Source organism: Haliaeetus albicilla, chromosome 22 (assembly GCF_947461875.1).
Source record: "Haliaeetus albicilla chromosome 22, bHalAlb1.1, whole genome shotgun sequence".
In the NCBI taxonomy this organism is placed as follows: Eukaryota; Metazoa; Chordata; class Aves; order Accipitriformes; family Accipitridae; genus Haliaeetus; species Haliaeetus albicilla.
Genome location: NC_091504.1, coordinates 6,961,780 through 6,989,498, shown reverse-complemented (window position 1 = coordinate 6,989,498; position 27,719 = coordinate 6,961,780). Strand labels below are relative to the sequence as shown.

General features: G+C 42.2%; 1 protein-coding gene across 30 annotated transcripts in view; it reads left to right on the top strand.

Moving 5' to 3' along the window:
• MAPK8IP3 (mitogen-activated protein kinase 8 interacting protein 3) overlaps positions 1-27,719 on the top strand; it is a 78,420-nt gene that overhangs the window by 8,204 nt on the left and 42,497 nt on the right. For 13 of the 30 annotated variants that reach the window (XM_069809523.1, XM_069809511.1, XM_069809502.1 and 10 more), the window contains exons 2-6: positions 16,034-16,154; positions 16,901-16,971; positions 17,729-17,820; positions 22,243-22,266; positions 25,839-25,983. In XM_069809523.1, coding sequence (XP_069665624.1) covers positions 16,034-16,154; positions 16,901-16,971; positions 17,729-17,820; positions 22,243-22,266; positions 25,839-25,983 — 453 coding nt within the window. Of the gene's footprint in view, positions 1-16,033; positions 16,155-16,900; positions 16,972-17,728; positions 17,821-22,242; positions 22,267-25,838; positions 25,984-27,719 lie in introns of those variants that run through there. The other 17 variants (XM_069809510.1, XM_069809508.1, XM_069809500.1 and 14 more) reach the window with 8 other exon arrangements.

Below are 27,719 nucleotides of genomic sequence, written 5' to 3'. Positions count from 1 at the left end.
TGTCCTTCTGCTGGTGAGAAGCCAAGCTGGTCTGAGGGAAGTGTACCAAATGCAGACTAAGAACTGAAATACAAGATGCAATGCTTTGGGGTTAGGCAGATGAAAAAATGCTCTTAGAAATGCAGAAGCAGCTTGTCCTTCTCTCTACTTTTTTGATCCATCTCCCCACAAAAAGTTTGTGTGCAGATGCTTTCTTTTAATGTGAAAACTCTAGATTTTTTTAGCATATTATAGGTGGTGGTGTAGGACAAAGAGTTGTTGAAAAGCCACTTGCTGAAGACACTTGATTGGTTATTCTAAATTTTTCTAATAAATGGTATGAAGTCTACACCGATTAGATTAAATGAGTTTGAAGACTCTTCAGTTTACAAGTTTTATTAATTTAAAGAAAGCTAACAAAATCGATTTATGACAGGCTACAGAAACTGACCATATGATAGGTGTTTCTAAATCACTTCTCTGTGAGGAATCAGGCTTTCCAAATGTAATGCCCATCAGTCCTTGCCATCTGGTAAACTTACTTTATTCTCACTGATTTTGGAGGAAAAAAAATGTATATCCAAACACAGATCCTTCATACAAATCCTTTTTATGTCACTCAAGCTTATGGCACTTATTAATATGCATAAATACCAGTGTGTGTTATTAAAGATTACCTTTAAAGTAAAATTAATCTAGGCGAGCACTATGAGCTGTTACTTTATTTAAAGAGCAATTCAGGATAATGTTCTGGATGTTGGTTGATGATGATGATCTGGGGTGAAGGCCAGGTTTCCCCTTAACAGGGTTACCCATGTAAGTCAAATAGTAATCCTCAAGCAGGCTTTGACGTGAACCTTTTTTCTTTCTCTTGATGAAATGGAGCAGGCTTCTTCGTGGTCACTTTCTGTTCATGGCTCTGCAGGTGGTTTTTTCAAGGATGTTGTTGGGACCTGCTAGGTATATGAAGGCTGAACTTAGTATTGGGGTTTCAGGGGGTAGAATTGTAAGAAAAAAGCCAAGAAGGTCTGGGAAGATTTGGACTTACTACCATTGCAGATGACTTCAAATAACTGTGATGGCTGAAGTTTCAAGAAAAATTCCTAGCCAGTCTTCACTTTTCTGAGAATGATGCAATCTTTCATCTAGCAGAGGCACCCTGGCACCTTTGTTCTTTTTGCCTGCTGAGGAGGATGAAGGTGGCATACATCTCCATCATCATCGGTTGTCATGGTGCCTCTGACAAGTCGTAGCAGGCTAGATCCTTTCATGCTGCTGAGGAGGAAGCGTGGTGTGTCCCAGGTGGGAGGAGGTGCTCCATTCCTCTTCTCATCTCCTCCTGCATAGTCTTCCTGCACAGCTCACGTGTGGAGTGCTGGCCGGGCGGTGGCTGCTCTGCATTGACTTCAGGTGGTGAAGTGATGTCTGAGCAGCTGGCTGGACCCTCTGCTGTCTTTCCTAGTGGGAACCTGCTTGGCATTTCCAGGAGACTGCATCATGGTACTGAAATACATACATAATGTTGTGTGTGTGAGCCTCACAGGCTCAGCCTGTGTCACACCGCTGTGCAAGGACCAGCAGATGAGTGCAGGGCTGCCGTTTCATCTGTCCGTTTCTCAATCAACAGCAATTTCAGTTTTAGTCCAGTCTTTCAAATAGATAGACCATCAGTCTGAGGTTGCACATTGGTATCGGGAAGATTGACAGCCTATCTGCATGTCCAGGGATGCCACACATGGGCCATGTCAAACAGTGCAATTCTTCTGTATTTTGTGGTAGAAAATCCTGTCTTTCTTCAAGGAGGTGGTCAACCTTCAAAACTGATGCATCGGGTGTGGTATTCTGTTTGTCCACAGTTCACATCACAGTCTGTTGGGCTGCAAGGTGTTCAGAATGATATTGTTGGAGCTGTGCCTTGCTTTGCAGGACAAATTGCTTTAGTTCAGGTATCAATGGGAAGCGTTGGACCTTTTGCTCCTGAGCTGGATGGTGATGTGGTCTCCACTGGTCATGGACAGCTGCTAGTGTCTGCCTTCTCTCCCAGTGCCCTGATTTGAAGGGACCTGCTCAAGGCAGGATGTGATGCTCAACAGGGTCTGACAAAAACAGTTTCAGACTCATTTTTCTTCCCCATTATACCTGGGGCTTGGCCATATCAAGGTCAGCCATTCGGCTTCGTGGCATGAACGCTAGCTGCCTCTCAGTGCTAGAGCAGACCAGCTCATCCTCCTGGAGAGGGGAAGCAACGTAGCAGCATCAAAACAGACTTGCATGCCCTTCCATCTGCAGTGTTTTATGGAAGGGTTTTTGTCAGACACATGCCGAGTTTCTCCCAAAAGATAATTGTACATAGTAATTATAAATCCTGATTTAAGACAGGAAAATTAACTAATCTGTTAATGATTGGATATTTTCAAGGTGTATGGGCCAGAAGCACGTTAGCTTTTTGCCCTCTTTTTCAGAGTCTGTCTGAAATTTTTAGTTCTGGGATTCTGTGCTTGAAAAAGGACCGAAAGGGCTCATTTGCAAGCTCCTTTGCAACACATTTGTGAACAGCACATTCAGAAGAAGTATACAACATGATGTACAACACATTTAAAAGAACTTGGTTATAAAGAAGTACCTTCCCCTTCCCACTATAGAGAGAGGTGTCATTTCAGGATATTTTACAGTTTTCTTTCACCAATCAATGATAGCTTTGGAAAATAGTCCAAATACATGTTTTTGTTGAGCTAAAACAGAATCCTCTTTTTAATTTAGCAGTTAATCATTTTAAAATACATTGTGTCTTGCAGAAAGTGGGACATTAGGACGTGTTTAAAGAGTGAGCAATCTAAATTCAGCGTGTCACAGCAAATGGAGATGGGGAGTAAGGCAAGAGGTGTGTGGTGTGTGCAGACGCACATGTCTGCGTGTGCAGGACTAGAAGACAGTGAAAATTGCTGGTTAACTCACGTGACACATCTCGCATACCGAATTCTGGGTGTCTGTCTGCTTTAGAGCTGCAGTTGAGAAGGCAGGTGTCTGTTTTCAGGAGAAACCTCCCTAGATTGAGGAGTGGGTAGGCAAAGTTGGTGGTATTCGTTGTAAAGCTGCCCGCGATGGTAAAATTAAGGGGAATCTGGTGCTCTCAGCATTTAATTTGGTGTATATGTTCTCCTCCAGTGTTATGTAAGGAAACTGTATAGACTGTGTTTCAGAGTATCAGAGTTAAAATCAGAGTGAGTGGTTTCAGAGCTAAGAGATTTTTCAAGTAACTGATATATTAAGTAGCATTTTTCTTACTAAATCATAAGGAGTTTTATATTTCATGGTGATCATGGCATTAATTGACTGCCTCTGTCTGGGTCTGCCTTCCCATTTAACTATGTACATTGTTGCTAAGTTTCAGTAGTCTCCCCAGAAGCCCATGGAATGGATTTTTTTTGTTAGTGAAAGATCCACTGATTTATATTGGGTATAATGGAGCATTTCTGATGTCTTTCTCTACATGGTCTAAATTTGACCTTCCAAAATCTAGTTGTAAAGCTCATCTGAAGCTCCACTAGAAAAGAAATTAGCCCTACCTCCAATAGGAGGGTTAAATTCCGACCCCAAACCCCTGCTGTGGAAGCAGAAATGTTCCATTATGTAAGACATTATAACAGACGTGGATACTATGTGACGTGAATACTCTGCTGAGTATTTCAGAAAGGCATTGCTAGATTGGTGAAAGTTCTTTACAGCTTTGAGACACCTCGAGGTTTTTTCCTGTGAAGATTTAAGCAGCTATCAATAAATTTATTTTTTTTCTTTCAGATCGTGAAGGTGTGGTACCATACAGTATGACACATATCTGCTAGAAATATTCTTTCCTTTAAGATGAAAGAGAGGTTCATGGAATAAGGATGAAAAAAAAGTATTGAGAGAAATGCAGAAGGATGGCCGTGGCAGCTGGCCTCTTCCCTCTTGCGTAACACTTAATAGGCTCTTCTTGCACAAGGAATTTGCCTTCTCCAGTGTTACAGCTACATGAAGAGTGTGTGGCTTCGTAGCTTTGCACATAAAAAGCTTTGGTTTTAGGGTGTGTTGGGTGTACTAGATTTGATTTAGTATCAGTTTTATCCTTAGCACACCAGAGTGAAAATAAGCTCCAGTAACTGATTTTAATTATTTATGTAGAGATTTTCCACTCTATTTTGTTTTGTTTATCACTTTGTGCTTTTCTGTAGTCTTTGAAGGACAAGTTGTTTCTCACTGGTTTGATGCAATTTGGCTGTATGTATATATAAAATAAGGAGATACAGTATTTACACACATATCCTTAAGAAATTATATTAGTCATATTTCTTACTGCATTTTCATTTTATTAGAAAATGGTGAAAGACTTTGTTAGAGAAATAATACTTTTTCATTTGTGATTTGAACATAGTAGTGTTCAACAAATACTACCATACTTTCACATTCAATCTCTGGGCATTTATGTTTAAGAGCACATTCAATTTAAACTAAAATGTTATTTTTATCCATTGATTTGTATATACCTTGTACTAGGTGCCTTCTGCCTCCAGAGATCTCCTCTACTTACTAGCATAACTGGAGAAGTCTGCTTTGAAGGGGCTTCCCAGCGCGGTGCCTTCGCAGAGTCCCGTGGTGCCTCCGGCTCTGCACGGGCGAGATAGAGCTTGCGGTGGGCCTGGCTGCGGGCGCCTGCCGACGCTGCGCGGGGTCTCCCGTTTAACCAGTTGCCCTCTCTCTGGAGGTCCCAGTCCAGCAGAACACGTACCACGCGTTCAGCTTCAGGGACGTCACAGGCTGCATCGACTGCCGTGCTGATCATGGCCACGGTGTTGAGGTTGTCCATCTGGTGATGGCTATCAGCTTCATTCCTTCCCTGGTGGCTGTGGCTTCAGCGGGGGCCGTACCCCTGTTCTAGGGCCCGGCAGGCAGTGACCTTTCCCTTCCCCCTAGCCTCCTACCCGGTCTGCTGGAGTCTTGATGGCTGCTCTGCCGCTCACTTGCACAGTGGTCTTTGGCAAATCCTCTACTCACTTTCTTACAATTTTTCAAATCTGTAAAATAATGATTTAAGCACTTCTTAGGATAGTTATGTGGACTAACACCATTTTTCATCACAGCCACCTTTTGTAGCAGCATTAAATGCAATTGCAGCATCTTTGTAGTTCCAGTTATTTGAAACACTGCCTACATTTTGCTAGCCCCACCTTAGTCTCACCTCCCTTTCCTTTTCGTTACTTTAGCTGGCTGGTTTTTGTAGTGTATAGCCTGAGTTGGATCAAAATTGCTACATAATTTGCACCATAATTCCAGATACAAAAATACATACAAATACATTCTAGTCCTCACAAAGGAAGAAAACTTTACAGTACTAGCTTGCATAATTTTGATTTTTTCCTTTAAAAAATATTTGTTCCATTAGTATTTGTTCATTATCCATTGTTATCCATGCTCTATTTCTGTTCAACATTTAAAAACAGTGCATCAGTATCTTTTATCTCCCTGAATGGAGGCTCGTGCTAAGCTATGCAGGAAGCAGAAAACTGTGACTTCAATAATGCAATGTCATACATAAAAAAAATTTAGAAAGAAAGAAAAAACAGGGAGGCTAGAGTTTGGATAGTGGTTGTTGGGTGCTCCACTTGCTGCACTTGTGGTATCATGATCTCTGTGATTTGGGAGAAAATTAACATCTACGGTCTTGAAATAATGAAAGTTATCTTAAGCTAGTATTTACCATGTGATTTTAGTGAGAATGCCTCTGTGCAAGTGTCCAGCTTCATAGTACAGCTGGTTGTAGAAGCAGCATGTGAAGCAGGAGGTCTGTGCATGTCACAACATGGTGAGCGTCCAGCATCCACTCAACCTGTTTTAATACTGAGTGGGTAGCTATAGTATGTATAGTTAGAGTGCTGGGGACTATCTTGGTTTAAGTTGAGTTACTCCAGACTTGATGCCTATGGACCTCTTACTGCATGGTAATTTTTGCACCAAATCTCTATCTCAAATGTTTTGCCTCTAGCATTCTTAGAAAGACACCCACTCTTAATTAAAACTTAGGACGATAACACTGGGAGGGACTTCCTGAGTCAGCACATCCAGTCCCTTGGTATTGCAGGCAATTGAGTTATATAATCCATTTCATAAATATATCAAGCTTTGTCTTAAAACCATTAGTTGAATCTCCTGTCTTTACTCTTACCTTCTTCTAAATTGCAGTGGAGTTGGTTTTGTTTTTTTTTATTCATGGCTTGGTTTTACTGGTTTGTTCTTGTGCCAGCATTGGCCTTCACTATTAGTAAGTTTTCGCTCTATCAAATATTTATGTCTTTGCTGGGCTAATGGAAACTGGTCCTGTCCTATCTTGGTCTCCATTTGCTAGGTGTTGGAGCCAAGCTCTCTGTTCCCTCACCAAAGAAGACGGGTGCGCTGGCCTGTGCTGTGCGTCCTGCTAGGATGGAGGTGCCCATGTGTCACCTGTCCAGGCTAGTCTTGTTTTACAGAGTGCCTCACCCCGCTCTTCCTTGAGTAACACTTAGCCACATCTGGTGCTTGGTTTGATCCTCCCTGAGAGGTAGGAGGAATAATGGGTTGTCTTCCAGGCACATCTTACCAGTGCTTCATCCTGTGGCACGAACGCACTCCTAGGAGTGTCCCAGTGTCACACGGCCTTTTTCAGAGTCCTAGTAATAAGGTTTGTCTGAGGGCTGTCACCTTCGTTAGCATGGTCCAGTGCAGTCTGCGTGGCATGGAGTGGCAGGAGGCGGCAGCATGTCCTTCTCCTCTCTGCCCTCCTCACGCTGCAGTTGCACCTGGCCCAGAGCATGTCACTGTGGGGCCTGATGAACTAAACGTTCTGCTATCAGCTCCTTCCTCTCGACCCTCCTCATCACAGCAGAAGTGGCTGCCCCTGTGTGTGTGTGCCCTTGCACTCGTGTGCTGTTCAGTCCCAGTATCACTCTGGTCTTCAGCATCATCCAGTTCTTCCCCTGTGGTAGTTTGGTTCTCTTTAGTGCTGACGGCACCTCCCGGTCTTGTGTCATCTGCAAGACTTCAGAGTCATACCTCCTTTCTTGTTGGCCATGCTTACCGATGGAAATACGGGACAAGGCTGTTCTCAAGGCAGTTTTGAGAAGAACTCCACTAGCAGCCCATCCCTTCTTTGTGCACCCCTTTCCTCCGCTGCATCTTCTGTCCCAAGTAAGCACGTCGTTAGTCCCACCGGGAGATGTGGGCAGCAGGACGGGCGAACTCTGTGTCTCTGGCAGAGCTGGAGCAGAGTCGATGGTCTGGGAGGGTCCCCTCTGCCTCTCCTGGCTGTGCTGTAGGACCAGGCCTACTTCACAGGGAGCATCTTAAGAGAAAAGTGATCTTCCTTTGAAAAAAGACTCAGATCCCTTGGAATATAGGAGATGGTAATCTTTGCATTAGTCAACAAAAAAGACATTTATTTCACAGAAGGCATTCAAAGACCGATCTGTGACTATAGAGTATCTAGCAGATAAAAGATGTCTTTTTGACTTCTTGGAGTTAGCAACAGGAACAAAAATCTTTATCTCCAAGCTCTGCAGATGTAAAGGGAATGTTCACTAGAAGGTTGTATGCTTTTATGGAGATGGAAATGTTCCTTCAGGAGTGCATTTGTCTTTGAAGAGCATAGCAAAGATTCAGATACCAGGCATAGCTCAGAGCATCTTTCCATCATGAAACTGTGTACTATGTGTCCTTCTGGACTAATAAATTCTAAAAACTAAGTTAAAGATACAGTTAAAATGGCATTATAATGTGTCAGGAAAAATGGGAAGGTGAAGGAAAGGGTTGTTATCTTTTACGATATTTTGGCCATTCTACTAATAAATGGCCTTGTTCACTGTCAGCTTTATTTGAGACCTCAGCCAAGGAAGGCTGATACTTATTTTTCCATATTAAATGCATATTTATGTGTAAGCATCTTCATGTGAATCAGTGTTATGTATCTTAAGTATTCAATGTAGAATTATTAATATAATCATGCATTTCTAATATAAAACACCTCCTGGTCCCAAGGCTGATGTGTAACATGTGTTGTACTGTGAATATGGTTTGAACTTCAGGCCAAGCTCTGCAATGAAAATGTAAGAGATTTTATATCACGGCTATCACAACTGTGAGGGCATAATTGCGGAATACACCAGAAATTGGGAACCCACGCAGCGTTGAACAAGAGGCGTTGGAAAACACAGTTATGATTTGCTGAGTTTTGTGGTAAGTGCAGGACAAGATTTTGAACAAGCATGAAATTTGAGATGGTAAATTAATTGTCTGAGAGTTTTAAAAGTGTGGTGTAGTCAGGGGCTTTAAATTGTTGATTGCTTCATTTCACAATTGTGGCTCAACTCTACAGCTCGTGGACTGTCTCCTGTTTGTCAGTGCTCTTGTGGGAGTGTTATAGTTCAGTCTTTTGAACTATGTCTCATAAAACTAATATTTGAGATAGCATTTTCTTGTTTGCAGTAACTAAGATCCCTTGGATGGAGAAGGTACAGGCTGTTATTAGACTTTACGCATACTGATTGCATATTTTCTTGTGGCACAGTTGCTGTTTGGGGTCTCTTTTAACAGATGTATTGCAGTTTCACTGCATGTTGATACCACTGGGGAGCATCCAGGCTGCAGGGGGTCCGGGGTTCCGCTCTTCAGGTGCCGTGGCTGGGATTGACCTGGGTCACCTGGAGAAGGGTCTTCTGAAGGCAAGGGCCTTCCAGGAGAAAGGGTGAGCATTGCTTGGAGCACCCTCAAACCCACGAGTCTGTCACCTTGGGGCACTGAAGAGTGAGATGAGTGGTTATCAGGTAAAATGCCAGGAGTCCCTTTTTATATATTAGTGAAACTGTGCTCTTGGCGACCCAAAACATTTCTAAAATGCATGTCATGTTAGATAAAAGACATTGGAAATTCAGGTATGCTTTTATCACTGTGTGTGGGCTGATGGCTGTATTTTTCTATTTGTGTGAGGGTACATTTCAGCTGTTGAGACCAGCGAGGGAGAACAGCTTTAAATATTTGCAAAACCTTTGTTTTCACAAGGGAAACACTAAATATGTCTGTACTTTTCTTGGTAGAAACTAGGAATGTTTTCATGCAGTGGAGTCAAGTTAACTTTGATGTAAGGTAGACAAGACTCAATTCCTTAATCTTCAGCTTTGCTAAATGAATGACTTGACTTCATATAAAATGCCTGTAGGGATAAAAATATGAATATCTATTCATAGTCTGAGATTTTTAACTATTTGCTGATTTTACACAGCTCTCTAATGCTCTTCTAAAAAGTAGTTGCATCAATGTAGGCTGGTTCATAAAGTGAGAAGCAGAATTCCCTTGATAGCAACTATTGAAATGGAAGTTATTTCCTGAGGGAGCGTTTGCTGATGACCACCGTAATTCTGAGAAGTGGCTTAATTTAAGGATCCTTTTTCTGATTGTCCAAGTGAAAAGATTTAATACTCTGTTCCTGAAGCTCTGGCATTGTTGGTATCCGACTGTGGCCATTGCCTGTACAGGAGCTACAATAAGAAAGTGCGACTTGCTGATTTGAGTGTCAAATACTTCGTGGTAGACATCTGCTTCATAAGGAAGTCATCTCTCTTCCTGAAATTGCTGTTGAGTGAAACGGCTCCTGTTAAGAGAGCAGAACAAAGTCTTCACCTTGAGTAGCGTGTAGAACTCATCAGCACCAGGCCTGGTAATGGGACTGGAGACTTGGTTTTGAACAGGTCAGACTTAAATAGGCAGGAGTTGGCCTCTTCCTTTGTCGTGGCTTTCTAAGACAAAATACTGTCAACACAACTCATGAAATTGCCAACCTAATTAGGTGCTGCCAAGAAGCTGTGAGGTGGACAACACAACCAGCGTTGCCTCCCTCGTTTGTGGGCTTCCTACAGGTGAGGTGACCTCCCCCAGTAAGTTGTGCAAGCCCTTCACCAACAGACCCCAACAGTTTCCCAGCGGAGGTCTCTGCCACCTGTGTATTCTTTGCTTCTTCATGCAGCGCTGCTTTTGCACCCACAGCATTGCCATCTCCTGCCAGCAAAGGGACGATGGGATGGGTCTGAGGCTGAACGCCCCCCGCGATGCTCCCTTTGGTGCACAGTACCATTGCACACACTACCAGCCACCACAGATTAAGGCCACGTAATGAGATTTCTGCATATATGTGCATCTCTGGCTCTGCTTGATTTCTGATGTGATGATTTCTGATTATATGCTACTATTTTTAGTCATTTCCTTCCTTTGCAAAAGGCAGTAAAGCAGGAAGCCAAGCGATCTGCATTGTACCACTGCTTTTCAGAGGAATACTCATTCTTTCATCTTAAGATGATTTTATGCTAGATATTTTCCCCATAAAGACTAGTGTGTGAGCCATTGTTGTTTGTCATAATCCTGGGTTATTAGAGACCAGTTATCCTGCTTGAAATCTGGGGATAGAGGCTAGCAGAAAAAAATCCATGTGACTAATTTTTATATATAGTAGTTTCATACTCCCATTTTTTTAGATCACTGAGGTGATTAACTGTTCATATTCAGAAATCATTCTTTGAAAGCAAGTGTAGAGGCTCTGGAAAAAATAGTAAAAATATTAATGCTGTGGTCAGCCTTGCTATTGAGAACTACTGGGAGTGTGGGCTGTTTCTTCTTCCAGTGCACCCATCTACTTTGTTGTAGTGAGATCCGCAAAAAAAACCCCAAAAAACCAAAAGCAAACCAAAAGGTTTTTCTTAACCATTGGTGGAATTATCCGGTCCTTTTTATTTCTGTTTTCTAATTTCTTTACTGCATCTCCATAAAGATGGAGCTGTGAGCTGTGAAATCACTGGGGTGTGGGTCTGAACTGAGCTCTGTGTACTGAAACCATCAGAGAAAATCAGTTGCAGCACCTGGCTCTGCAAATGAGAAACCCCTTGAAATCAAGGGCAACTCACAGCAGCAAGTTAAGCCTGTGATTCTTCACCAGCACCATTTTTTGTTTTGGTTTGGTTTTTTGCCTCTTGGCAGCATTAAAGTGAAAGAATGCAGTCAGCAAATTTGCATTTCAGTTTTTAAACTTATTACTGTAGACATTTTAATTTGTGGCAGAGTTTTTTGTAAATAATGTATCTCAGTTATTTTAAGATGTCTTTAAAAAGACTATAAGGCTATGCAGTTTGGTTTGGGGTTTGGGTTTTTTTGGCCCACTCTTATCCTGTTAAATATTTAAGTTTATAATGAAGCAAGAGTAATATCTGCATTATTTGCTTTCAGTAAGTCATTGGAGTTTGTACTATTTCTGAGGCCAGAAGTATGAATCTGATTAATGTGAATATTCTTTTCCCTTATGAAGGCTTGCTGATTTTAGTTAGCACCCACAGAGACATAGAGCCTCATCTTTGTGCATTGAACATTTGTGCAGCATTTAGATAGGATTGGCTGTGCACAAACTTAGATGAAAACACAAGAAACGAGTAAACCAGCAGGATTCTTTTTCTGTTATAACTGGTTTTGGTGCTTTTTGTAAACATTACAGACAGAAAATGTTCAGATGGGAAGGCGACTTTCAAGTTAGTGTCCCCTCTGCCTGTTTATTTTTAGGAGGTTTAAAAGGTTGGGGTGAAATCTGGGTCCTCTTCAAGTTACTGAGGATTCCCACAGCTTCAGTATGGCCAGTATTGTACCCTGCCCCCGCCTGCAAGAAGTGCAAAATGTGAAATGCCTATGGATGTTTTACTGAGCTGTATTCACTCAATAATATGTGCTTGGTTTTAAAGCATAACTGCCTCTGTGAGTTTGGTTAATAAAAAAAATTAAAATTAAAATACTTTATTCAGTTTGTGTTCTCTGTTTCTCCTGCCCTGGTATGAGTTTCTAGCAACACGGGAAGGCAAGGGTTGTTGAAGAGAGCACCTTGTGGTAGAGGGATTTGCTGTGTGCTAGCGGATGTGCCTGGCAGGTTGAGTTAGGGCAGGAGAGAGACCGTAGCCAGCTCAGGCAGTGCTGCTTGCCTGGGCCATCTGCAGCTATCGAGCACGGTCCACAAGCCGCGGCTTGAGGACCATGGCGCAGCATCATGCTGCAGATGAAGTGCTGCCTCTGCTGTCTCTGTCCCTGGATGCTGTTGTTCACAAGAGTAATGCAAATGTACCTGAAGTGCCTGTTTTCCCCAAACTTCTGGCACTGCTTAGTTGTGCTTGTGGATGTGCTCATATTCCTGAGCAAGGTCATTTCAATCTCTGCTGCTTTTAGTGGCTAGTAGGGCTCTTCCCTGGATGCTATATGAAATGTCTGCTGCTGGCTTACTGAAAAAAAAAAATAAAGCCTGCCTGAATACCCTGATGAGAGCTCACTTGTACCACGAAGGATGAGCAGCAGTGACTGCGTGTGCTAAGCCGTCTCCTCAATCAGGAGTGTGCTTTCCTCGGGGACGGCCCCGGCAGTGAAACCTCTCCTCCTCATCCCGCTGGTGTGGCCGTTCACTCCTCTCTGGATCTGGGACTTTTCCTGCTGTTGGCCCTTCAGACGTTCTGATGCGCAGGGGGAACCTCAGGTGAGATGGCTTCTGATGCAGGAGCAGCTAAAAGGTGCTTCAGAGACAGGGAGAGTAAAGAGCCCTTGGGTCCCTGCGCACAAATGTCATTGTTCGATCTCTTCAGCAGACAGGACTGGATATACTGCAATACATTTATCTGAAATGCTGTTCTGCCCTGAGAACACTGAGGGTAATATTAATTTTTAATATTGTTGTCTCCATGTCTCTTTCTTCTCCAAACAGTTAATTGATTTCTAGTTTCTTTCATTATTTTTAGCTTGCAAAATAGACAGGACTGAATAAGAAGACTGAGCCATATTTGTAGAAGACTTAATCTTTCAATCAGTTTCCTCTGAATTAAACCAAAAACAGCAGTAGCAAATCCAGGAATCCTATTAAAGATGACCTACATAGTGGGAATAAAATTGGGCTTGTACCTTCTTCTGCTTCCTAATTTACTGCCGAGAAATTTGCGAATGTTTTCCTTAAAGTCCATTCATTTTTATTGCTGCTAAAAAACTCATTCCTGCCTGACCTGGGTGGCATGCTGTTGAATGGAGAACTAGGAGCAGGAGGGCATCTCCCGCCAAGGGGGTAGTGAAAGCTGAGCCAGTGCGATGTGATGGGGATTATCCCTTGGCTGTAATTAAAAGGGTTCATCAACAGGGCTTTAGTGCAGAGTGGTTCAAGCAAAACCGTGCGAGGAGATGGATATTACACCAGGAAAATAGCTCTTTTGTTGGTGTAGCTTCGATCAGTCCTCCAAATGGAGCAAGTTAAACTGCTGCTTCTCTAGGTCTGTTGCTCAGTGTAGCTGTGTGGGTTAGGATTTTTTTTTTTTTAACTCATTCTGACATTATATTGTTATTCTGGAAAATGTTTAAAGAGTAAATCTGAAAATTTACAAAGCAGATTGCTTTATAAATTTCTCAAAATCCATGAAACAAATGGCTGGATATGTGTAACTAAGGGATTTCAATGTTTAATTGACATCTCAGAGAAAAAATGCTTACTTAAAAATCTAAAACCTTGTACAGTCTTAAAATTTAATTAAAAAGTAAATGTTTAGCCTCTGAGATGACTCCTTTACAATAGAAGAAGGTGTTGGCATTTCTGGTATTTCTAGAAAATACTGGTGGAAAACAACCATAAGAGGGGAAAAAAACCCCAGCTTATTGCAATAAATTTGGGCAGGAAGGAAAAGAAACTTGAAAGCCCAGTTAAAGATTAAAGGCACTGCAGAACACCAGTGCAGGAAAATGAGACATGGCGAAAATGCATTTGATCGTTTCTATAAATACAGGTATGTAGGAATGAAAACTGACTCATTGTTCAGATGAATTTAATGAACAGATTTAAAAGTCTGCAAGAATAATAAATGATGTAGCCTTTCAGTCGTCTACAGGGAAAAGATCCAGTTCATGAGCATAATGATGGCTCCAGTGTCACTGCTAATTATTTCAGTAAAAGTAACAGGAAATATGCACAAGGCTTATCCTGAGAATGCAGTCAAATACTGTGCATATTGTTTCATGTGCAGAATTTAACAAAATAATCTTACTGTGCATTTAAATGCATTCATTTCCCTGGGAATCTTATCCAAAAATTATTTTCAGCAGAGTCTGTCTCTTTTAGAGTTTGTTGAATTAAAATTAGCATGCCCTCTTGAGTGGCATTACTGGGGGAGAGCAACACTTTCCCCTGTGCAGAGTACAGAGGAGGGTGAGAGAAGGCTTTTCTTGCCCAGTATTTGTACTTTTAGAAAGAGGAGATTTCAGCCAGCCGATGTGCACGTGCTGGTGAATCTGTTAGAGCAAACAGACGGAGAGGAAGAGAGGCAGGGCCAGGAGCAGAGCACCCTTGTGAGCTCCTCATAGCCCCAAGTTACCTCCTACGGACTCCTCTTGTTCTGTAAACTTTTTAAAGGTAGATTAAAGCCGTTTCCACTTTATTTCCTGCTCTCTCTCTTCCTCTGCAGCTCTGCAACCAGGGCTGTTCCCAGCCCCACTCGTGCTCCTGCCGCTCAGCTGACGTGTTGGTGCAGACAACTCCGTAGTTTTAGCTTCCGTAGCTGTTTAGGACTAATGTAACGAGACTCAAATTTTTGGGTTTGTAAGGCCAGTGTAGGACTTGTTCTGAAGCTAGTGAGATAGCTTTAGTATCCTATGCCATTGTAAGTGTGGTGGTACCATGCTTCAGATTTGGTTTGCTGTGGAGAGGATGTGTGTGGTTAATAGAGCAAATGTTTTCTGAGCCTTATGGATTTTTCCACAAGTTTGTGTCAGGGGTGTTACTAGAACCAACTCAATTTCTGAGTCCAGAAGTATGGATTATGGGTCATTATTGTGTATGGGCGTGTATTAGTGTTTTGTGCAGAAAAACTCTCGTTACCACATATAGCACAAGAACCAGGCTTGTTTAAATATACTCAGAGATTTTAAGGTGCTGTTCACTTTCCAGGGACCCTGTTTCATTTAAATATTTCATGAAAGCAACTGTGACTACAGGTCTTATCAAGACTAATGTGTAATATCAATTCACTACAGTGGAGCTAAATTGAATGTTTCGCATGTTTTATTTGCTGTGCATGCTAGTATCCAATGCAGAGAATGACTAAGGCTCCCGGGTCAAAAGTGACATTTTACAGAGATAATAACCTGAAATTAGATATTTTTCTGTTGTGTTTTCATTGTGAAATGAGTATATCTGTAAAAATCTTTCCTTCAGCCCAATGTTCTTTGCAGGAGTCCACACTGCTATATGCACAGCTGCCACTTTGTTGCTGGTAATGAGACTTAGCAGCAATGATCTCTTCCCTCCCTTCTTTGCCAAGAGCAGCTAGCCAACCTTTTTCTTCCTGGGTATAAATTTGTTAAATTCTGCTGCGACAATCTCCTCCACCTCTTTCCCTCCTCCTTTCCTCGGCTCCTGCACACCACTGAGCCCTTCTGGAGTTTGCTGCTGGGGCAGGTCACTATGTCTGGGTGCAGAGGTTGCTCTCAGCTGCCCAGAGCTGTGGATGAGTTTTCCAAAAGACTTGCATGTTTCTGCAAAACTTACCCACCATGTGAATTATAGGTGAAACTTTCTAAAACTGCACAAACAGGAAAATTGGTTTGAGGGTTTCTGACATATGAGATTTGTAAATATATGACCATAGAAATACCATTTGGCTTCTCGGACATCAAATTAACAGGAATCAAAATTTAGCCTGGCATGAGGAAGAACAATGTTGCTGAAGATGATAGAGTTGCACTGGTTTACATAACTCATGTTGGACCATAGTTTATATGTTAATTATACATTAAAGATAGGTAATACTTTCTCATCTAAAATAGTCTCTTCAGCTTGATTAAATGCTATTGTACTAATTACAGTACTTAAAAATTCTTATTTCCTATTTTGTAATTTATATTCTCTCCGTTTTTTTTTTGTGGGGAGAGGAAAAGTCATATAGGGCAAACACATTTTACATTTATTCCTCATCTGTGCTTCCTTCTCTGCTTCTTCCCTATTCAGAAGTTTATAGAGTTTGAAGATGCACTGGAGCAGGAGAAGAAAGAACTACAAATCCAAGTGGAACACCTTGAATTTCAGACTCGACAGCTGGAGCTGAAGACCAAAAACTATGCAGATCAGAGTAAGCAAAGTTGTACACCAGACATGATTATACACTTTGCCTTCCACACAGATATACTGCCACTTTGAAAATATTTTTCATACTTTTGGTGGTTTAATGTAATTTACGCAAAGCCTGAAATGCCTGGGCATCCTTTACTTTGGTATAAAATTCTGATCCTTCTAAAGAATGGGATATATCCCCACTAATTTAGTAGCAGCTTCACTGCTTCTCGTGTGGAGCATGCTCAGTCTCTCCAGATGCAAGATTTGGGCGACTGGTGAAGCTTTGGAACCTGGTTTACAGTTTCTCCTTGTCCCTGAATAGAACCTCCCATTTTTTTCTCATAGAAACTATTACATTTATTTGTTTCTTTGTTTATTTATTTATTTTTACAATTTCTTCCTTAACATGTGCAGCCATGCTTTGTTGGCTGAGGTTTCCCTCAGAATTCATTGGTGTTTTGTCCAGTACTCCTGCTCCTCAAATAGCCAGAGGTGCCCATCCCAGAGGGTGATTGTTGTCGAACTAGAACACTTACAGGGCACCAGGCTATTGCTGAAGATCTCCACTTCTGTGGGGAACATGCAGGTACCCGTGAACTGAGTTTGTAGTGATGACCAGATCCCATAGTGTGCATTATTCTGTACCGGCTTGTTTTGTTCAGTAGGTGCAAACTAATTTCTAACAAAATATGCTTTGCGACTTCTAGTTTCTTTTGAGAGCCTGATGTGTGTTAGCTGATGGTTGGAATCTTCTCTTGATAGTTTCACGACTGGAGGAACGTGAATCAGAAATGAAGAAAGAGTATAATGCCCTACATCAGCGTCACACAGAGGTAGGATGTCATCTCATTATTTCTAAATAAATAAACTCTTAGCTTATATGTAAAGTCACGTCAAAGAATTCAGCTTTACAATACTAGTGATGACTAGAGCTTCTGAACTTTGGGAATATCAGAAATATCTGAATGGAGGGTGTAAAGAGGATGGAGCAAGGCTCTTTTCAGTGGTGCCCACTGACAAGACTTCAGGCAACTGGCACAAACTGGAACACAGAAGGCTCTCTCTGAACATGAGTAAAAACTTCACTGGGAAGATGATGAGCGCTGGCACAAGTTGCCCAGAGACGTGGTGGAGTCTCCATCCTTGGAGCTATTCAGAAGCCATGTGGACATGGTCCTGGGCAACCTACTCTAGGTGGCTGTGTTTGAGCAGAGACGTCAGACCTGTTGGACCCCAGGAGGTTCCTTCCAACCTCACTGGTTCTGTGATTCTGTGAACAGTGCTGCACTACGTCACCTCCCACTGCCAATGAGCCTCCAGGACATGTCTTACATTACTTTTGGGTATGCTCTGTCATGGCTCTTCCATTAGAAGATTAAGTTTAAGTCATTTCCGACACTATTTGCTGTCAGATCTTCTGTCAGATTGGTCCACTCACTTACATCATAAGCTTAGAAGACAAGAGCAAAGTCAAGGAGATGTGCAAAAAAAAAAAAGGGAATTGGAAATGGGTGCTGGAGAATATCAAACAAAAGCAGAAAATGAGTCTTTTCTTCTCTGTTTGGCTCATGGATTTTTCTCTCCTCACAGATGATCCAGACCTATGTGGAACACATTGAACGATCCAAGATGCAGCAAGTTGGGGGAAATAATCAAACTGAGGGCAGTCTACCTGGGAGAAGGTAGGGCCATAACCTCTCCATGTAATGTATGCCATCCGGGAACTTACAAACAGTGCACGTATTTGAGAGAGAGAAACCAGAAGCAGGATCTTTCCTTGTGAGCATGGATTGTAGTTGAAGTTTTTTTGTAATGGGTTGTGGGTACACTTGACGACAAGGAGCTTTATGTGTTCTTAGGCTTAGGCTTTGTCACACTGCTGTTGATGGGGGGCCTCTGGAAAAATACATTTGTGTTCTTAGGTAGCATGTAAAAGGCTTATCTCTAAAATGGATGGAGGTGTCAAATAAAGTATTTGTGTGTGTGTGTGTGTGTGTGTCTTTGTATGTGTGATAGCCAGCAAAACCATAGCAATTAAATGCGTTAGCCGTTATAGGATTTTTTTTTCCCCTGTTCCTTCAAGGGAAGCTTTCTGTGAGTCAGTCACCCAATAGACCTATTTATGCCCAAGAAATTGATTCTTTCCTCCCTCCCAACCCTGTTTTCAGAGCACCAAACTGGTAAGAACCAGCCTTTGTTTAAAGAAGGTGGTGGTAGGAAAGGAGTTCAGTATATAGAAGAACTAGTCTTTTGTAGTCTTAGAACAAATTTAAAGCATAGAAGTCACAGTTACATTGATTTCAGTACAGATACATCTGGTTTTAACTGGTACGTGAAGGAACCAAATGATTTCTCTCTGCTGATACTGTATACCGGTAACATTGCTCACAGGGTGAGAAGTAGAAATGATGTTCCATAAATACCGGTTAGAGAAGTAATAGATCACATAACACATAATCTACTCAGATGAAGCATAATATGTTAAATCACTCAGCCATAAAAAAAAGATGTTTTCAGTGGAAGTTTTTATACATTGCAGTTTACTATTTGTGTTAATCATCACATGCTAATGAGATGATTAACACTATAGTGACACTGTCTAACCCAGGAAGTTTTAAACTAAAACAGTGTTTTCCAGGGAAACAATATTGATGAAGTGACATGCTGCAGGAGATTAAATCTTTTTGTTGTCTTTGCCTGTCTTTTTTTAACTTTTAAATTTCTTCCGGCCTTGAGGAATGTTAAAAGGTTTTGCAAACATGCTGACCACAAGCCATGGGAGCTGTTGGTCTGAAAAATAGATAGAGACAGTACCAGCTGCACAGGAATACTTGGAAAAGAGTGCTTGCTAGGTGCATACTCCATCATCTCTTACAAAATATGTTTGACTGATCTTGGTTAGTATCTGTGAACTTCAGCTGGTTAATATCACTGAACTTCACTCAAAAACCAAATCTTTGGGAAGCATTAGGCTAAGAAAAGGAGTGGGGATGGCATGTCAGGCTATACACAAAGGGCAGCATGGGCAAAGGCATGGAGATTAAAGTACTGAGAAAACAGATAAATGGAAAGCCATGAAGGTTTGTGAAGTATCATCTGGTATGGATGATGAAATGCAAAAGAAGAGCATTGAACAAAATTTGGAGATGAAGAAAGAGAAAAATTATTTGAAATTAAGAATAAAATATATTAAGAATAAAGGAAGAATACATGAGGATATTTAGTAACTTGTATTTAGGTCTGTAACACTTAAATACTAGAATGTCAGTTGGTTTTGGGGTAATGTGGAATGGAAATTTCAGGTCTTGGCATAGGACATGTAAATACCCTCTGTCTGCTATGGCTCCCTGTAGCTGGATTGGACTGCTCTGGAAAAGATGGAATTCAAATTGCCAAAGTTTTGACTGTGTATTGTAAGAAAGAAGAAGGGAGAGAAAAAGAGATCCAACCCCACCTTGTCAATGAAAGTGGCTTGAAGGATGGAAAGGGAGTAGTAAAAGACATGAATCTTCAGAAACTTTGGTAACTAGCCTGGGACTCCTGCCAGGTTCCCTGCAGCCTTGGAGTCACGCAATATCCTGAGCTGGAAGGGACCCACAAGGATCAATGAGTCCAACTCCAGACTCCACACAGGGCAACCTAAAGGTTAAGCCATATATCTAAGAGCATTGTCCAAACACTTCTTGAACACCAACAAGCTTGGAGGCATGACTGATTCTCTGGGGAGCTTGTTCCAGTGCTTGACCTCCCTCTCAGTGAAGAATTTTTTTCAATGCTGTCTACTTGCTATTTCATTACCTCCCATAATAATTAAAGATATTTCTGTAGCCTTGGCTACAAGAATAACTTGCACCTGGAAGATACTGGTATCTCAAAGAAAGATCCTTTATTTATTCTGAATCAGTTGATAAGATTTCTGTACTCATTTATAAGGCTACCAAAGCCTTACATAAAGGAAGGAAAGACACAGTTACATGTGAATCAAGGGGGACTATTTACCCTTCCTCTTATGACAGTTGAATAGTCCTTTTGGAAAAGAGTATCTTACAATATTTCTTCTAGAGAGGAATAACTAAAGGCTGTTGTAGTTGTTGAGTGGGCTGTATAGCAAGTTATCTCTGTGCTCTATTTTCCGCAAAACAGTAAATGAGTCTCACAACAGAGAGTGGTTTAGGAGATGTCGTGGTTTAACCCCAGCCAGCAACTAAGCACCACGCAGCCGCTCACTCACTCCCCCCCTCATCCAGTGGGATGGGGGAGAAAATCAGGAAAAGAAGTAAAACTCCTGGGTTGAGATAAGAACGATTTAATAGAACAGAAAAGAAGAGACTAATAATGATAATGATAACACTAATAAAATGACAACAGTAGTAATAAAAGGATTGGAATGTACAAATGATGCACAGGGCAATCGCTCACCACCCGCTGACCGACACCCAGCCAGTCCCCAAGCGGCGAATCCCTGCCCCCCCCCACTTCCCAGTTCCTAAACTAGATGGGACGTCACATGGTATGGTATACACTGTTGGCCAGTTTGGGTCAGGTGCCCTGGCTGGGCATGAGAAGCTGAAAAATCCTTGACTATAGTCTAAACACTACTGAGCAACAACTGAAAACATCAGTGTTATCAACATTCTTCACATACTGAACTCAAAACATAGCGCTGTACCAGCTACTAGGAAGACAGCTAACTACATCCCAGCTGAAACCAGGACAGGAGAGCAGAAATAATTGCAGAATACAGTGTTTGGCATCTGGCTAAATTGTCTAAAATGTAAAAATCTACTGGGGGAAAAAAATAATTGAAAGATAGATAGCAGCCTTCCTAGGCAAAAGAGACAGGCATGAGGGGTGTAGAAAGCAAGAGAAGACATGGTGGAAAAAGAATCAGTAGTTTGCAGGCGTTCTTCTGTTCATAAAATCTCCCTTATCAGACTTATTTTTCTTCCTTCTCCTCTCCCCCTTGCAGTCTGGAAGTCCACAGTGAGCTCCCAGAACATGGTCTGATCCTAGTGTTAGAGCTGAAATGGGATAAGTGTGGTAGGCATGTTTCCCTTCCCACTTACCCTTCTGTAAATAAGAATGTATCTGTGGAAGTACTTACACAGTAAAATTATAAAAGTACCATAGGGAAAAGCATACTTAGGGCTTCTCTCTTTTAAGGGGTGGTTCATATATGCACCTGCCAAATTTGGGTTGGACTGCATTGTAGAAATTGATTTTAATGAGATTTTCCTTCCCTAACTTTCAAATAAGCTAATATTAATAGTGGCTTTATGTTATCATTCCATGAAAGAGATGCACAGTGAAAAGTGTTACTGGTTATATCTGGAAGACTCCCATTCTCTGGGATGAAGGGCAAAATTTTCATCAAGAATTGCCTCTTCACATTAGAGAAATAGTCTTTCACCCTTTTAAGTGTGGCATATATTGCTAGTCTCCTTGGAGAGAAAAAACCGAGAAACACTGTATGCCTGTGAAAGCCCCCGATGGGATAGTGATCCGAGTTTGTAGGAAGCACCAGTGGGAAATGGGACTTTTTCCTTCATTTCAAGCTTCACACTGTTCGTGTGTGTGCGCGTGCGTGCGTGTGTGTGTGTAGCTCTGTGTCTGTATATGCTTGTGCACAAGCACTCGGGTCAGATGTGGTTTTGTGTCACTGCACAGCTGGGTGGGGGTGAATGCCAGCGTTTGTCTATCTTGGTGCACTGATGCGCACTGCGGTGGACACAGGCATAATTTCTCGTGGCCTGTCACACAAATTTGAGTGCATTTATTTATTTTCATCTGTGGATGTGCTTGGGTGTGTTAGACTGCATAGGGGTGCATATTTGCATAAGACCGTAAGTACACCGAGTATGTTTGCCTGTCACTTGGGAGAAGTTTGTGCAAGAACTGTTGGGGGGCATGTATATTAACCGCCATCCAAGAGTGGTAATGAGTACAGTGCACACTTCCACATAGTGTAGATTACAGTGCATGCGTATCCCGTGTCTGTTGTAGGACTGCATGTTTGCATGACCTTTGCTCTCTAATGGTTGTTTTTTTGTCTCGCTTTTTGTGCGATTGCTGCTCTGTTTTGGCTGTTATGTTTGTCACTGCAGTCATCGCCAGTCATGGAGGAAAAGGTAAATCCTATTGCTGCATCTTAACTTTGTTAATCCTAGTTTTGGAGGTTGCTGTTGAGTGGCAACAGTGTGATGCTGGGAATGTACTGTACCGGCACGTTTGCCCTATTTGTCTACTGGCACCTGTGTTAGACTTGCTCGTTCGGGTGAGGCAGAGGGAGCCATCAAGCTGCTGGGATAACACATCAGGAAGAAGCTTGTGTACTCAACGCAGAAGACACAGTTCAGTCCCAAAACAGGATCAGTCCTCTGTGGTTGGACATTTACACTTCACGTCCCAGAATGTTTTAAAAAGTCATCTTTTGTCCCTTATTTTACTGTAGAGTACAAGGCATGCATATTTGCTGAGTGGGACAGAAAATGTGTGTCATGGTTAGTAGCTCTCTGAAGGCACTGCTGACTTTGGGCTGGGCAGTGAGTTCTATGCCCAGAGCCTGCAAAGAGAGCAGTTCTTGTCTTTAAATGCTGGCAAACAAACCATAGTTTTGTTATGTTCTATAAGCTTTAGGACTCCCGATCCCAGGTTTTGGCTACTGCAAACCTTTATTGAGGAGTTTGCTGTTTACCTTGTAACGCAAAGTGGAACTAGCCAAGTGTTAAGAGTCACCCTGTACTGGAAAGAATTGGGTGTATGAAGGTTACTTCACCACTCAAAAGACCAGCCCTGAGGATACTCTAAATTTCTTTGAAGACTGGCAGTCAAGCCCAGGACTGCAAAGCTGAAGTTAGCTCTTCTGTGGTGTTTGTTCTTTCCCCTTCCCTGGGAGGTTCAGAAGAGGCTGGAAGGTGTTTCCAAAGAAACTCAGCAAGGAAATTTCCTAACAATCTACGTTAAAATCTTTTCCTGAAGATCCTACAGCTTCTGATGCTACAGAGACTTTGTACCTCTGTTTCTGTTTAGCAGGGATTGTGAAGTTTATACGTTCCCTGTACATTCAATGGGGTGCTGTATCTTCTTGCATGTTGAATGTGCATGTGTTTGTATATGAACACAGAAATAAGCTATGGGTTCCCAGAAGAAATCTGATAGAGATTACCTAAAGAGGAAGTGTAATTTAGTCTTCTTGTAGCACACATTTGGGATGGCTCTTATTTCTCAGTGCTGTCAGTGAGTTATGTCAGGCCATCCCAGCATAGTCACAAAAGTGTTTATATTATAGCATGTTGTTAGATACTCTGACTACACCATTTATTTTGCAAGGAATGTTTTGCAGTTATAGGAAATTTTCTCCAGCTATGGACACCTGTGAAGCATGACTCTCTTAAGACCATCATTCTAACCTGGAGAAGAGGAAAGATAAGAAACTAATGATTAAAGCAGCTCAAAAGATGGCCTATTTTTTTTTTCCCTCCCTGAAAAGAATGATTCTTTTGAAGTAGACTCTTTGGGACCCTTGAGTTATTTCTTTAACTGTAAAACTAGGACTTTTCTGTCTTTGTGGCATAGAGTTCCAATTTCTAGTTTTGAATCTCTTAATAATCTCTTATACATAACTGACTGTACTTTTTGTGGCTTTTAGATCTGTAAAGTGCCAGGGGTGAAGATTTCATATTAGGGGAAAAATTTCCCTAGTATGTTATTTAGAAACTTAAAACACAGCTGTTTGTTAGAGACTTTCAGGATCTTGGAATGATAGCAGTAGGATAAAGAGAAGTAAATGCAGGCAGAAAGACAGAAGTACATGTACTTGGGCATCATGACCTATTAGGAGCAGGCATAGATGGCAGGGGAGATGTCATAAATCAGTATTTAGGCAAACAGCAGTGAAATGTTTTCTATAAACCTTCAGCGATTTTTAATATTTAAAAGTAGCAAGCACCAAGATGCATTTTGAGTGGAAAGGCTACAAGGAAACTGATAATTCCTATCACATATGAATCTGGTTTTGAATCTGTTGAAAGATGACTGCATCTTCTCTATAAAAGAAAGTCAGGTTAATCAGGTTGTGTCAATGATCTGTGTTCCTCTAAAATCCAGTTACGTGCTGCTTTTGTAAGATGGTTTGTGTATGAAACTTCCATGTATGAGTCTTTAGGATCTTCAGGAGAGAATTTAATGCAGATTCTTAGGAAAAGCGCATCCCAAATCTCCTTGCTGGGCCACACTGGAAACACCTTTCTGTCCCTTCTGCCTGTCCAAGATAGGCCACAGCAAGCAATTATTCCTCAGCACAAGCAATACTGACACAGTGGTGCAATAAACTGTGTTGGCCGGGCAGTGCTAAGCATGGGAAGGTTGGGCATTTTGGTTTTCTCCACAGACGTTGTCTCCTTTGCTAGACACTCCACCTCCTTCCTTCATAAATGAGCTGGTTCATGCACCATCTTCTGTGTTAGTGTGTTTGCATACGTGCTGGGGTCCTTAGGTCCTGCTGTGTTTGTTTTGCCCACGGTCATGGGTGAGGAGGTTGTGATGGTTGCCTAGCCTGGTCATCAGACCAGTGCTGATGATCATTAAAGAAAGGCACATGAAGGTCTACTGTTATTAATACTGGTGTACAGAAGGGCAGATTTTATCACCTTACACCAATAAGCCCCATATAGGCGTAGGTGAAGTACCATCATTGAACCCCTTTGTGGGTGCATGTTACCCAGAGGATCAGCTTAGTTCACCTCTGCAGGGCCACTGGAGTCCAGCTAGTGGAGGCTGCTGGGGGTATCCCCTAAATGGATGTGTACTCTGTCCCTGCAGCCCTGCTTCTCTGGCACAAAACCAATTGCCGATTTCGGCATGCTGCTGCAGCCTTTTCCACCTCCACTGCTTGCTCTGGATTTTCTCCCACTGGAACTTGGTCTTAAAACCTGTGCCAGCTTTTATATTCAGAATCAGACCCGCAGCTAGCTAGTCACCTGCAATTGCCAGAAAGAAGAGGATGAATAAAATGTAATTACAGACATCTGGCAATGTGATTGATGCATTCATTTATACCTTCATTTGATTTCTGAATTTTGAGTGCATTGTAATATGGAGAGGGGGTCAGAGAGTACAAATATTATTTTTCTTGCTTAATATTGGAAGTGATCCAAACCCCTCTGATTTCTGCTGTTGGAGCTAACCAGATTTGGGGTGGAATGTACAGAAGTGCCGTGTAGATGACACTTAGTTAAAAGCCTCCTTCCTGACCTGGTGATGACATCTCTAGGATTTATGGGAGCTTTTTTTTTTTTCTGTGAGAGTTGCTTGCTGTGGCTTGTTTTCCCATGGTACCTTTGTTTCTCAGAAGATACACTGACTTAAATTGGCTGATGGTTCCCTGCATTTTTGCATTCCCCCAAAATCTTTTGTACTGATGGAGAAGTCAGTCATGCCTGTTGTGGTCACTTGACACCCTCCTTCTTAGAGTCTCCCCAGAAAGAGGTATAGCTCTAGCAGTAGACACTATAGGTCTGAGGAGACAACACCATGGAAGTATGGGAGTTGGGAGTTCATACAGCTGCTATGTGAGGGGAAGAAGTGCAATTCAGTTTCTAGTGACTAATATTTCACATAAGCTAGCATGCTGTTTCTTTTCTATAGGAACCTTGTAAATGGCTAACAGATTGATTTCCCCTCTCTCTGTTTCTCTGTTTAGCAGGAAGGAACGTCCTAACTCTCTGAATGTCTTCCCCCTCGCGGATGGCATGGTACGTGGGCAGATAGGGGCCAAGATCGTCCCAACACTGGACCACTGGCACCTGAGTGACCTCGGCCAGCTGCAGTCCAACTCCAGCTACAAGGTTTTATAGACCATCACGGAGCAAGGGTTTCCCACTCTCCCACTGTCAATAGCATCCCACGTTTTCATTAAGATGGAGACCGATCTGTGTCCATAACCCTTTGCAGCCTCTCCCTGCTGTGTGTCTGCTCCCTTGGTAGCGGTGCTGTGGGATGATATTCTTTTGCAGATCTGGCATATGGTGTGGGAGGGATTTGACACAGCTCCTCATGCTTCTTGTCTCAGTGATAATCTCCTTTACTTGGCTGGCCCCAAGTTGAGAGGAATCTGTGGGGAGGCAGTTAGAGATTTAGGGAAGATAAATCCTTCACTTTTTTATAGCTTATCTGGGAGAGGAAGTGGTGGAACCTGTCCCCTCTCTCCCCCTCGACAAGAGCAGTGTTTTTGCACCTCAGCTGGACTAGGCATTGGATTGCGCTTGCTTTCCAGTGTTTGTCCTTTCTGACTAATTGCTGTTCTGCCCTTCCTATCTTCATTAAAAGGTCTCCTAATCCTCGCTGGATGCCCAAGTCTTGCACTGTGCTTAGAAGTCTTAAGTTCCTCATATATCTTGTCATTGCTCTAGACTTGCATTGTCTACCTTCAATACACTTGTCACCTTCAATGCACTGCCTTCTGCACTGGGGCTTGCCAAAAAACTCACAGCACTGCAACTGCACTGAAGCAGCTGCATGGTTCTGCCTGTTGCTTGTGGTGCTCTGCTCTGCCATTTGGAGACTGGTCTGAGCACAAAGACCCAGATGTTGTACTCTTAGCTGACAGGTTACTGCAATTGTTTACAGTTTAGACTGCACATGGTGACCCACATTTTCCATGAGCTGTACCTGTAGACTTCTCAAAGTCTTTGTGCTCAGGATCCCACCAAATTCCTCTCTTTGAATGATGTTCCACAAATGCCTGGTGGCAGGCCTGAGAGCCAGTGGTGCATCTACCCAGCACGGCTTACAGTATGTCCGTCAGTATCTCACAGAACTTCTGGTCTGCTTTAAAAGTGTTTGATAAAATTTACTTTCTCTCTGCCTGGAATTTGTAGAACATCAGGCGTTTTATATGTCACATGTAAGGACTGGTGTCCTTTTGAGAAGTTGTAAATCACTAATCCTGTAAAATACATTGAGGCAGTAAAGGCAAAGAGGAGGAGAAAAAAAACCGAAGAAAAAACGCAACTTGTTGTGCCCATTCTGCATGTCTCCAGATTATATTAATGGTACTTTGGCCTGAGGGACTCTGCGGGAGTGGCGTCCTTGATGCATAGCACAAGAAATTTAGACAAATTCAAAATTTATGCAGAAAACAAAGCAGCAACTTCCCTTTTTTAACACTACCTTTGTAAAGTAGCCAGGCCTAGCACAGCACAAACCTTTGTACTTTGTCAGCTCTCTGCCATCATGGCAGTTGGAAATGCAAAAGTGAGATCTTTGGATAGGGTGGAGACTGTTCTTGGAACCCAACCCTTGCTGTAGTATTAGAGGCACAGAAATTTGGGAATCGTAGCAACTTGCAGAATGCCAGTCGGGTCCTACAGTCATTTCTGGAGAGTTTTGCCTGGAATTAGGGAATAGCAATGCCACAGTGCAATAACATAATTAAGGATGGTGGAGATGAAGATAAAACATGAATGTGTTTCTTCAGACTTATGCTGCGCCAGCACAACGCTGCTGCAAGGACACAGACAGCAATCAAAATGCACAGAGACCAACCCACTTCTGGTTCTGGAACCAGTTTATTCCTTGGGAT